At 48.6% G+C, this 12,753-nt stretch overlaps 1 protein-coding gene across 1 annotated transcript in view; it reads left to right on the top strand.

Annotated features, from left to right (window-relative positions):
* Nucleotides 1-8,033, top strand: part of LOC146209215 (sodium-coupled monocarboxylate transporter 2-like) — an 85,011-nt gene extending 76,978 nt beyond the window's left edge. Inside the window, exon 17 of the mRNA XM_084597198.1 lies at nt 7,841-8,033. Coding sequence (XP_084453324.1) covers nt 7,841-7,891 — 51 coding nt within the window. The 3' untranslated portion in view covers nt 7,892-8,033. The remainder of the gene's footprint in view (nt 1-7,840) is intronic.
* Nucleotides 8,034-12,753: the final 4,720 nt, after the last annotated feature.

Raw genomic sequence — 12,753 nt, 5'->3', positions numbered from 1 at the left:
AGTACTGCAGAACTACAGAACAACGCAGAAGTACAGAAGCAAGAAATGCAGATTTACAAAAAATTAGAACAAAACGACAAAAAAGTATGACGGTACTACAGAACTCCTGCATATTATGTCGTATATTAGACATAGATGTGGATTTTTTATTTTTGACTAAGACAACTATCAATCGCATATAAGTATTGAAAAATAAAATCATGATTTTGTGTTGTCCCGTAGGCTCATCAGCAGCAAACACGCTGCTAATATATGCCAGTGCGAAGGCCACAGAACAAGATCGCAGGTGCCGTAAGCAGCGTGCAGCATAACGCAGAAAGGGTTAGGAGGTGCTCAAATGGAGTTCGTTGATTTCAATTTTAAAAAAAAATAAGCTACTCGGACAATTGTGTCCTGAAAAAGCACACTTCACCATTCGCTTGCATGTTACATAATCGGAACTGGTCATTTCTTCAGCGTAAATATGACCGTCCTTTTTTCTGGACACTGGACATGAAAAAATTACTACGGCTTAGCTCGGCTAAGTCCGGCTATGCAAACGAAAGTATTGGTATTCTTGGTTATTATGTATTGCTAAGCCAGGTTACACTAACATAGACTTGAACCTCGTTTAGAGAGTGGAAGCTCGATTAGGCATGTTTAGATAAGGTTATCTATGGGTTTAACTTCTCCATGGCTGTCTGAGAACGCCAAGAAAACGCAGCCTAAAACCTGATTCCCGCACTTGGCCCTTCCATGGCTGTCTGCGAACCTCAAGCGCACCACAGACAAGTATAGACGAAACGAAAGCGTCGAGGGCGTTTTGAAGGGCAGGTGTCAGGAGGGAGCCAGGTGTGCAGTGTCGGCGATGGTGGGAATTGGTAGGCAGAGGACTGGAAAGCTATGTGACGTTATGTGAGGCAGTGTTGTACGCGCAAATATGTACATGTACGAAATAATTTTCCCAGTTGCGTGAAGAAGCAGCAGCCGGTATTTAACGTAGAAGTGAGCAGCAGCAGAAGAAGCGAGTGCAACCTGCTTTTGGCGCCACACCTGAGGTCAAATTGCCGGCGCTGATGAACTTGGCTCGGCGAGTCTAGAAACTCTCTCAATTTAAAACTTTTATGAACTTCAAAATATACCTCAGAACAAGTATTTGCGTGTGTGAAGGACTAAAAACATGCATAAAACTTGAAATTTTAAATATATTCCCAGCACGCAGAAGGGTGCCAACTTTTGTCATTCTGTAAAATTCAAGAAGTCGTAGAAAAAACCATGACTGCAGCAATGCTATGTCTACGTTTCATTCGATATTGTTCAGAAATATGCGATCACATGAATCGCGGCGCTGTCATGTCATATGTATAAAGTCGGCTCCACTCTTCGGGCCAAGCTCTGCCCAAAGTAAATATGAAGTTCGCAATGCTTCTGTGACTGATGAGGCGCTCTTCATATAAACGCTGCATAGATAACAATGTCTCTATGCCATACCGGTGCCTTTACTAATCTCTGCGACCGATTGCTATCTATTCTAAAGTCTTTAGGGGGGTTGCAGAGGCAAGTGACCTAAATATTGATACAAGCTATAGTCGACGATGAAGCGGAAACAATCAGTGGCTAGTTGGTGTAGACGATGAAGTGGTTGCTGGTTAGCGTAGACGACGAAGTTGGTTGCCTGGAACCGCGCTCAGACCGCTGCTCGGACCGTTCTCGGACTTCGGCAGTCTTCTAAGCTCAGGGCGCTGCCTGAACGTTTGGCTCAATACCCGTTACAGTCTGGTGGAGGTCCTGGGTACGCTTTCCCACGTTTACACGCTTCACAACGGATCTGACTCTAGTCCACCAGCGACTCAGTCGCCGCCTCCGCGGACAGTCGCCTGAGGTTGAGCCCCTTTCCACCCCTGCAAGGATCACGCAGCCGCAACTCTCGAGCCACCTCGACATGGCCACTGATCTCAGGCTCTCAGATCTGATCCTTTGCCACCAGTCGCGAACACCACCATCTTTTCACGGCGACGTCTTCGAAGACGCTGAGTATTGGCTGGCGACCTTCGAGCGAGTGGCTCGGTACAACGGCTGGAGTGACGAGCGAAAGTTCAATAATGTTCACTTCGCCCTAGAAGAGTCTGCGCGTACGTGGTTCGAAAACCACGAGGGCGCCCTTACCACCTGGCAAGCATTTTGCCGTGAACTTCTGACCACCTTCCCAAACGCCGACCGCCGCGAGAAAGCTGAAGCTGCACTTCAGTCCAGGAACCAGCGGCCAAATGAAAGTTTACGCATGTTCTGTGAAGACATGACCCGTCTTTTCCAGCATGCAGACCCCAATATGAAAAAGGAGACGAAGCTTCGCCACCTCATGCATGGAGTTAAGGAGGAGCTGTTTGCGGGCCTCGTTCGCAGTCCACCCCGTACCGTTGCTGAATTCCTCGCGGACGCAATTAACGACAATGGAAACGACGCTCCAACAACGGGCCCGGCAGTACAACCGAGATGTCAGCAGCCTGGCCCCAGATGTTTTTTTGTCGTGCCATGGAGGCGGTGTGGACGCCTTACGTGACCTCATTCGGTCGGTTGTTCGAGAGGAACTCCAACGTTTCCGTCTGCCTCAGAGTGCGCCAGTGACATCACTGACCGAAGTCGTCAGAAATGAAGTACGCCAGGCTGCTCGTGAATTCCCGGTCACCAACGTACTGCAGCGCGTCGATGAAATGCCCACGCACACATCCGTTGTTCGTCAGGCAGCTGCTTACGATCCTGTCGCTACCATGCCTCCACGGGTCGACGACAAACGAACGTACGCGTTCGTTGCACGTCAAGCAGCTGCCTGTGGTCCTATTGACCCGACACCGGTGGTTAGCCACATCAGACCGTATGACGCATCGGCTCAAGCTGTGGTGCCTGTCACACGCCCTCGCAAGTCGGACGTGTGGCGTACGCGGGACCGCAGGCCAATCTGCTACCACTGCGGGGAGGCCGGCCACCTTTACCGTGCATGCCCGTATCGCCGAGTGGGACTTCGCGGCTTCGCACACGATGCGCCCTGTCCACGGAACGGCGAACGGCCGCTTGAAATAGAAGCTCATCTGTCGGCCAGTCAGAGGCCTGGGAGATACATGCGCTATGACTCAGGATCGTCATCTCCGCTGCGGTACCGTTCCCCAAGCCCTCGCACAGACGCCAGCAATACTGAGCGGCGTTCTCCAAGTCCACACCGGGAAAACTAATTCCAGCGGTCTCCAGAGGCAGGGCCGCTGCTGTCGGAAACATTGAAGATCCTCCGCCGCCGATACACCGATACGCTGATTTCTCACAGAGGCAGGGTAGCGACAGCATCCGACGCGCTACTTCTGATTTGTGCGTGACACTTGACGGAACTGACACGATCGCTCTACTTGACACCGGTGCAGACTATTCAGTGATGAGCCACGCCCTCGCCCAGGAATTGAGCAAAGTTGTGACGCCATGGTTGGGCCCCAGCATTCGCACGGCTGGAGGTCACCTCATTAGCCCGGCCGGAAGGTGCACAGCCCGAATTGGCATCCGCGGTTTCGTCTACGTCGGGGAATTCGTTGTCTTGCGCGAATGTTCGAGAGTTTGATTCTGGGGCTCGACTTTCTGCGGGCAAACGGTGCTGTGATCGACCTAGACGAGGCACGAGTCGCATTCTCGACTAAACAGGCAGTGGCACGCCTCGACACCCGCGATCCCTGTAGCCATGCTCTGCGTATTTTGGAAGATGATATTATCACGGTACCATCACGGTGCAGTGTCGTAATGCACGTGCAGAATGACCTATTTCATGACTTTGAGGGCATGGCGGAGGGTCATATTCCGCTGCTGCTGGAGAAGGGTCTCATTGTTGCCCGAGGTCTCGTCCACCTACGGGATGGCTGCACTACCGTTCTGCTCACCAACTTTTCGAACGAATTTCAGCACCTCGTCAAAGGCACGGTAATCTCCTTCCTCCAAGACGTCGCGGAGTGTCCCCATTTGTGCACCGTGGAAGAAGCCCTTCAAGGTGACACTGGACCTCGCCATGTTCTGCCACCCGTCAAAATAAACACCGAGTTATCACCGGCTCAGAAGGATCTGCTTTCGGCTGTCTTAGCAGATTTTGCAGACTGCTTCGCAACGTCTTCCAAAGTGGGCCGAACTCCAGTCGCCAAGCACCGTATAATAACAGACGAGACCACGCGCCCCGTATGCCAACGCCCATACCGCGTTTCCCCAACGGAGCGAGTAGCGATTCAGAGACAGGTCCCCGAAATGCTTTCCGACGATGTCATTCAGCCGTCTACAAGCCCGTGGGCTTCGCCGGTTGTTCTCGTCAGAAAGAAGGACAACACTCTGCGGTTCTGTGTCGATTACAGAAAACTTAATCTCGTTACTAAAAAGGACGTTTACCCACTTCCCCGCATAGACGACGCACTCGATCGACTGCGAGATGCCCGATACTTCTCGTCGCTAGACCTAAAAAGTGGGTACTGGCAAATAGAAGTGGATGAGAGAGACCGGGAGAAAACGACTTTCGTGACACCCGATGGCTTGTATGAGTTTAAGGTGCTACCGTTCGGCCTATGTTCGGCACCGGCCACGTTCCAACGCATGATGGACGCCGTTCTGTCCGGTTTGAAGTGGCAGTCGTGTTTGGTTTACCTGGACGATGTCGTCATATTTTCGACCACCTTCGACCAACACCTAGAAAGGTTACGCCTTGTGTTAAAAGCTCTCCGAGACGCCAACCTGACAATCAAATCGGAAAAATGTCACTTCGGCTTTGGGAACTTCGCTTCCTTGGTCACGTGGTCAGCGCAAAAGGTGTTCGCCCGGACCCTGAAAAGACAGCTGCCGTTTCTAGTTTTCCGCACCCTACTGACAAGAAAGCTGTTCGACGGTTCTTAGGTTTATGCTCCTATTACAGACGCTTTGTACGAGACCTTTCGCACATCGCGGAACCGCTAACCACACTGACACGAGATGACACGCCGTTCCTGTGGGGAAGTGAACAAGAGGCCGCTTTCCTTGAGCTTCGCAGCCGCCTACAGAATCCCCCGATACTAGGCCATTTTGACGAAAACGCCGCAACTGACTTTCACACTGATGCCAGCAACGTTGGGGTTGGTGCAGTACTAATTCAGTGGCAAGAAGGTGCAGAACGGGTCATCGTTTACGCGAGCCGAACACTTACCCGCTCCGAAACCAACTATTCAACAACTGAGAAAGAATGTCTGGTGGTAATATGGGCCCTCACCAAGTTCCGACCATACCTCTACGGCCGACCTTTCCGCGTTATAAGCGACCACCATTCATTATGCTGGCTCGCGAGCCTCAGAGACCCCTCAGGACGATTGGCTAGATGGAGCCTTCGATTACAAGAGTATGACGTAACAGTCGTATACAAATCAGGACGGAAGCATCAGGATGCTGACTGTCTGTCGCGCTTTCCCATCGCCATATGTCCAGAAGAAACTGCCGATGATTTTCCCTTTCTGGGGCTATTAGTACAACCCAAATGGCGCAGCTGCAGAGAATGGACCCAGAGTTAGCGTCACTCGTCGACTATCTGCAGGGCGTCGATGCCCGTATTCCCCGTGTTTTTCATCGTGGGCTTCAAACGTTCACTCTGCGTGGTAACGTGCTCTACAAGCGAAATTTTGCTGACAGTGAAGAGCCGTTTCTCCTTGTTGTGCCCTCCGAGTTGCGCCGAGATATATTGAGTGCCTGTCATGATGAACCCACCGCCGGCCACCTGGGGGTGAGCCGTACACTTGCACGAATTCGTCAAAAGTATTATTGGCCCAGGTTACTCCCATCGGTGCGGGCCTATGTACGCTCATGTCGTGACTGCCAACGTCGGAAGTCTCCGCCATTGAAACCCGCTGGATTTCTTCAGCCGATTGCTCCGCCGAAGACCCCTTTCCATCAAGTGGGCATGGATCTTCTCGGTCCTTTTCCGAAGTCCTCGTCTGGAAACCGTTGGGTAGTCGTCGCGACAGACTACCTAACACGGTACGCAGAGACAGCGTTCCTTGTTAAAGGTACTGCAGCCGAAGTTGCTCAATTTTTCGTTCATAACATTGTCCTACGTCATGCGCCCCCGCCGTGGTAATCACTGACCGTGGAACAGCTTTTACGGCTCGCCTAATCCGGTTGGTCATGACTTTGACTCACACTAGTCATCGACGTGCGACGGCGTATCACCCTCAGACCAACGGGCTGGTGGAGCGCCTCAATCGCACCCTCACCGACATGATTTCTATGTATGTGGACGCAGAACATCGCACCTGGGATGCGATTTTGCCCTATATAACTTTCACGTACAATACCGCCACTCAAGAGATGATGCGACTGGCCCCGTTCCAACTTGTCTTCGGTCGCCAAGTGAGCACGCTGTTGGATGCCATGATGCCAGTTGGTCCTTCTTGCGGCTCTGACGCCGAACTTGACGCCGACATCTTTGTTCAGCGTGCTGAGGAAGCGCGGCAACTAGCACGCCTCAGAATCCGCCGACAACAGGCGAATGACGCTGCTCGGTATAACCTCAGCCGAAGAATTGTCACTTACGAGCCGGGCGATTTCGTCTGGGTGTGGACACCTGTTCGTCATCGCGGCCTATCTGAAAAGTTACTACGCCGATACTTCGGCCCTTACGAGATTGTTCGCTGTATCAGTGACGTCACCTACGCCGTTGTTCCTGCAGCTTCAGCTCCATCCCGAAGGCCACAGCGTCCTGAAGTCGTGCACGTGGTTCGGCTGAAGCCCTATCATGATCGTGCATGACTGAACTTTTCGTCAACGCCGCTGGGTCCTTGTGACACTTTTGTGCACCCTTTCGCTAACTTCTTCCTAGCAGTACCGCGTCGCATCGAGTCGATGCTACAGAGGAGGGGGGCAGTGATACAAGCTATAGTCGACGACGAAGCGGAGACAATCAGTGGCTAGTTGGTGTAGACGATGAAGTGGTTGCTGGTTGGCGTAGACGACGAAGTTGGTTGCCTGGAACAGCGCTCTGACCGCTGCTCGGACCACTCTCGGACTTCGGCAGTCTTCTAGGCTCAGGGCGCTGCCTGAACGTTTGGCTCAATACCCGTTACAATATATACTAGAAACGGTGAAGGCAAGCAGTGTCGTTAAAGCGATGCTGAGGTATTGATGGACTAAGGGTCCTCCTGATGTTCCTTGCTACAAAACAACCGGCACTTGTTGTAAACGTCTTGCAGCACCCTGCAAGTACTACTGGTTGTAGCACCACTTGTGGAGCTTTCTAGATTAACGACTTCTTTCTGCGCGCGAAACACACAGGAGCAAAAACCACGAGTGTTAGCCAAGCGTCGGTGAATCCTCGCTTTCCAAGAACACTGTAATAATGTAGCAAATTTTAGAAATTTACCCGCAAATCTTGGAAATTTAGCCGAACTAAGCAATAAATAATCAACCTATCCAACAAGACATTGTGAAGAATGGACATGCCGACACCTAGGCTAAATCTTGGTGAAGACTTCCTTCAGCACACTGTTCCTTCTCTTTTGAATGCATATATCCGCATTAATTTCTATTTATTTTCCTGTTTACGTCGAGAGCTTCACAATATGTTTTTTGAATAACGTGATTTAATTTACTTATGCGCACGTTTCGCTGTTTCGTGTACTCTGTGGTATTTCCTTCAACTGCTTACTTTAAAATTGCATACGCTTTTGTGTTGCTTCTATGCTAGTCAATAGGATTGTGTGCTCGTCAAGCTTCCCACGGGCAGCTTTTTTCTATGATTCCTCCATCTATATTGTTATATGGAAAACAAACCTTGAATTGATTTACGCCTGAAATTTTTTTTCCTCTTTCCATTTCTTTCCACTTGCAGAACGGAGTGTCACCAATGGAACTCAAGCGGCTGATGTCAGAGGAGCAATAAAAAAACATATGGCTAGCCGCATCCCATTTCAAATGCCTGCATAAACACGCTTCTTCTGCCTACGCCACTGGCTAAGGTGACGATTGCAGTGGGGCCCCATTTTACTGAAAGCATGACATACCTTTTAGGCTAAGCAGTCAATTTCAACAAAAATTCTATCAGCTTTCTGCGCACCGTTAAGACCGAAAGCTTATCCATGTTCTTCGGCTTGTTGACAACGAGATTATAGATTATAACTAACTAGCGTTCGTTCATAATCTGCACTAGTTGTTGCCTCTTTGGCACTTATCCTTACTTATATCAACGTTCTACGAACTGGTCGTTTCACGTCCCTCCGAGTATCTCAAGACATTTTGTCTCTGCTAAGTTCATGCCATATAGATGAGTGCTGGAGAGTTTTGATGTCTTGAAATGTTCTCGATTTTCAAATAAAATGAGACATGCCGGAAGATAGCCCTGGTAAGTTCTCGGTGTAACACAGGACTCTACCTAGGAGAATTATTCCAACTCTCGAGACGGCGTAGCGCGTACACGAAGGACGAAACTACACATACACGTACACAGCGCTCACAACGTTTACTTGCGGTGTCAAGAGTGTAAAACATGACATTGATTAGTACGATGCGGTGCGCCTAACGAACCGCTTCAGGTTGGACACGTGGATAACTTCAGAACCACGGTAACGGTGACACGCCATATGGTCAACAGGTAGGCTGTCATGGAAATTGACGGGGAGACAACGACGTCCTGTGGATATTCTGGCACAATGAGACCGCTACAAGAGCGACAGACTAGAGCAAAAAACGAAAGCTAGAACGTGCAGCAAGGCATGAAATGACTTCATTGCCTGAAAGACGCTCATATGTGCATGCACACTTACCCATGTGTAAGTGTGCATGCACAGCGTAGCAACAAATCTAATGCATATCAGTCGTGCATGCTTCAATAAAGCATCCTGAAGCTTTTTTGAATGTGGTTACGGGAGTCGCATTTTATGTCGAGTAAATGCGTGTAATCGTTCTCAGCAAAAACTGATATTCCCGCATCTCGCGGCGTTGTTCGGTAACGATGTCTCACGCGAATTTTATCTTGTGGTGAATTGTGACCCGGATGACGTCCGCCATGAGGGGGCTATTATTGACACGACAAAAACCGCATATATGTTCATCGAAAATGGCGGTGAGTGGCTCCCTTCAAGTCTTCCCTCCACTGTCGTCCCGTAATCATGAGCGAATCAGGAAAAAAAATATTTTCCGATGAATAAAATGCGCCTTTGTATAAGACGAAACACTCATATCTAGAGTTAGAGAATGTATAAGACGCACCTCATTTGCTCATCGAGTACAACAGGACTTGAATACATGATTGTGAAACCATCGTAAAATAAACCGTGCCGATGAGAACTCTCTTTACGCGACGCGGAAGGCGATGGAGAGGCGATACTCATGCCCCCCAAAAAACTCTCGCACAGGCAGAGCAGCAACACCTTCTGTTTATCAAATCCTCCAAAGACTTCGCCTTCTTATGTGCTATCAAAAAAGTCCACCGATTTCAGGCGGCAGCCCTCTAAAGGCATAGAATAGTCATTTGTTGGGCATCCTCTTCAAACGCAGCTCTGATTCGGGCTTTGGTCGCATTACATGCTGTAAGTAGAAAGCACACACGTGCAGTAGATACCAGAAAGTTGCAAACGCTGACTCGGTAGTGTGGTTGGGCAAGGAGCGCATCGCCATCATGCGGTATCTTACTTAGTGGCTAATACTAATGCGTATGACATCTGAAACGACCATGGTTTTCGTAGCCACGAAAGTTGTCACCGCTGCAGTTTTACAGTAGATTCATTTTAGAGCTTCGCGCAAAACAAAACCAAAAAGAAACGATGACGCACCAATGTAAGCATGATGCCTCAAGAAAGAAAACGCGCCTTCTAACCTAAGAGTACGGTAGTTGGCATTTCCAGTCTGTACAAGAAGGACCCGGATGTGCAAACCCAACATAAGCCGGTTGTGATTACTGATCTCGAGCCGGGCATCCTGAAGAGTGAAGTTGAATGGGCCTTAGCCAGCCTTGCTAAGAACAAAGCTAGCGGAATTGATGGTATTCCAGCTGAGTTGCTTCAAAACCTCAACCACGACGCTGTTAACACACTGCATACATTATGTCAAAAGATTTGGACAACCCTGCAGTGGCCACAGGATTGGAGGAGGTCAGTTTACATCCCCATTCCAAAGAAAGGCAGTGCCAAAGATTGTTCCAACTACCGCACGATCGCGCTTATTTCGCATGCTAGCAAGGTGATGTTAAAAATCCTGCAAGGTAGGCTGCAGCAGTATGTGGATCGGGAGCTTCCGGACGTGCAAGCTGGGTTTCGCAAGGGCAGAGGAACTAGAGACCAAATTGCCAACCTTCGCTGGATCATGGAAAAAGCAAGAGAGTTCCAGAAACCCATTTACTTCTGCTTTATTGATTATGCGAAAGCGTTTGACTGCGTAGATCACAGCAGATTATGGCAAGCTCTCCAAGAGATGGGAGTTCCAATTCACCTCATCTGTCTCCTCAGGAACCTTTATGAAGGGCAAGAGGCCACAGTCAGAACTGGGCATGGTCTTACTGATTGGTTTCCGATTGAGAAAGGGGTGAGGCAAGGCTGCATACTGTCGCCCTGCCTATTTAACCTATATGCAGAGTGCATCATGAGGAAGGCCGGTCTGGACGAGTCTTCAGCTGGAGTGAAGATTGCTGGAAAACGTATCAACAACCTTAGATATGCGGATGATACCACTTTAATGGCAGAAAGTGAAGTGGAACTCAAGAGACTTCTGATGCGCGTACAAGAAGAGAGTGAGAAGTTTGGGCTTAAACTGAACATTAAAAAGACGAAGATCATGGCGTCTTGCCCTATCAAGTCCTGGAGCATCAATGGACAAGAAGTGGAAGCTGTGACAGATTTTCTGTTCTTGGGCGCCAAGATTACCTCGGAAGGAGACTGCAGCCATGAAATTAGGAGACGCCTGCTTCTGGGAAAGAGAGCAATGGTTAGCCTTGACCGCCTAGTAAAGAGCAGAGACATTAGTCTGCCAACCAAGATCCGTATAACCCGTGCTATGGTCTTTCCAGTTGTGATGTATGGATGCGAGAGTTGGACTGTGAAAAAGGCTGACCGCCGAAGAATTGACGCGTTTGAATTGTGGTGCTGGCGAAGACTCTTAAGAGTTCCTTGGACTGCCAGAAGATCAAATCAGTCGATATTGTCGACCATAAACCCTGACTGCTCATTGGAGGGTCAAATTCTAAAGTTAAAGCTCAGCTACTTTGGTCATCTGATGAGAAGAGAGGAGTCGCTGGAGAAAGATTTGATGTTGGGAAAGGTTGAGGGTCGCCGGAGAAGGGGTAGGCAGCGAACGCGATGGTTAGATGGCATTCTCGAGGCATTGCAGATGAAGCTATGTGATGTTAAGAAGATAGTGAGAGACCGGAAAGCGTGGCGTGACATGGTCCATAGGGTCACGAAGAGTCGGACACGACTGAACGCCTGAACTGAACTGAATGCATTCTTAAGCGAGGTATACTCCCGGGCTGTAATTGCTATTATTTTCTTGTTAAATGCAGCCTATGAGTTAAAGAAGAAATTGGACACCTCAATTTCCATCGCCTTTGTGCGCCTGTTTTGCATCTAATCTCCATTACGGTAGATGCAGTAACTTTTTTTCGTAGTCATTTTTATTAATTTATTTTATGCTGTATGTTTTCATCTATATGCCTAAGAGCATATTTATTTCAAAATATTACAGCTTGCAGAATGTTTTCCAGTAGCTGACATTGAGAGATTCGTTTACAATAGCCTACTTTTCCGCATTTGATTCAAAAAATGATCCCTTAGCTCGCGCTGAAAGTGGGCGCACGCTGAAAACAAAATCAGGGGAAATGGAGAGCTTTAGCATAGCGCTAGTGGAAAATCAGAATAAACGGAAGTTGTGTTAAAGGACCGCAAGTAATGTATCCCACAAGGGAGTTTTATTATAGCATTCCGAAATCGCTAAATCCGGCATCATTTACACGTAGACAAGGATTCTTTACGCGTGGTTATATATTGTAGATAATTTTCCAAAATAATATATATACGGCTATTTTGCCGCCAATAAATGCAGTAACGCTCATTTGCGCTATGAAAGTACCTAAAAGTATCCCGACGAATAATACCATTAAAAATAATAAGCGTAACCATTACAGTGACCTCTAATTTTAAAAAATTCAGAATACAGACCGCTTAAACCACTTTCAATCGCGTGACATGTAATGCTCGAAGTAATTACGTAACTTTAATAAAAACAGGCGTATCTAATTGCTGAAATATATAGAACATCTTCACAAGGCTCTAAGCCTATTTTCGTTGCGTTCCCACCAGTTATGTACCGGTCTGAGTAGTTGCAGATGGCAGCAGGGCTGATGGAGGCTACTTTAGGCCTTTGGGGGCCAGGGTCAAGAGTGTATTTCCTAAACTGCGTTATTTACAGGCTCAACTTGGTCGTCGAAGCAAGGTGAAACGTATCGGAAGGCAGCAGCACCAGTGGTTGCCATTAAAAGTACCGGCCAAGACCGATCGCAGCGCCTTATTATTCAGTGGAAGCAGGCGGCTCTCGCTTGGAAGGGCCAAGCCATATGCTCACATTATGTATTCAGTCAAAGAAATGGAAACTACGTGCATACGCCAACGCGATCTCTCGGTTCGTCCTGCGCATGCGCGCTTTAGATCCGTTATTCCGCTGAGCGAGCAATTATAGAATTAAAGCTCCCTGTAATAAAACCTTATAGATTAATGATAATCGCGAACAATAGGTGAACTGAATATTCTAGGATCAATA

This window comes from Amblyomma maculatum, chromosome 1, assembly GCF_055883805.1.
Source record: "Amblyomma maculatum isolate TAMU_Amacu chromosome 1, ASM5588380v1, whole genome shotgun sequence".
NCBI classification, from domain to species: domain Eukaryota; kingdom Metazoa; phylum Arthropoda; class Arachnida; order Ixodida; family Ixodidae; genus Amblyomma; species Amblyomma maculatum.
Note: the sequence above shows the minus strand (reverse complement) of the source record. Positions and strands in the feature narration are given on the sequence as shown.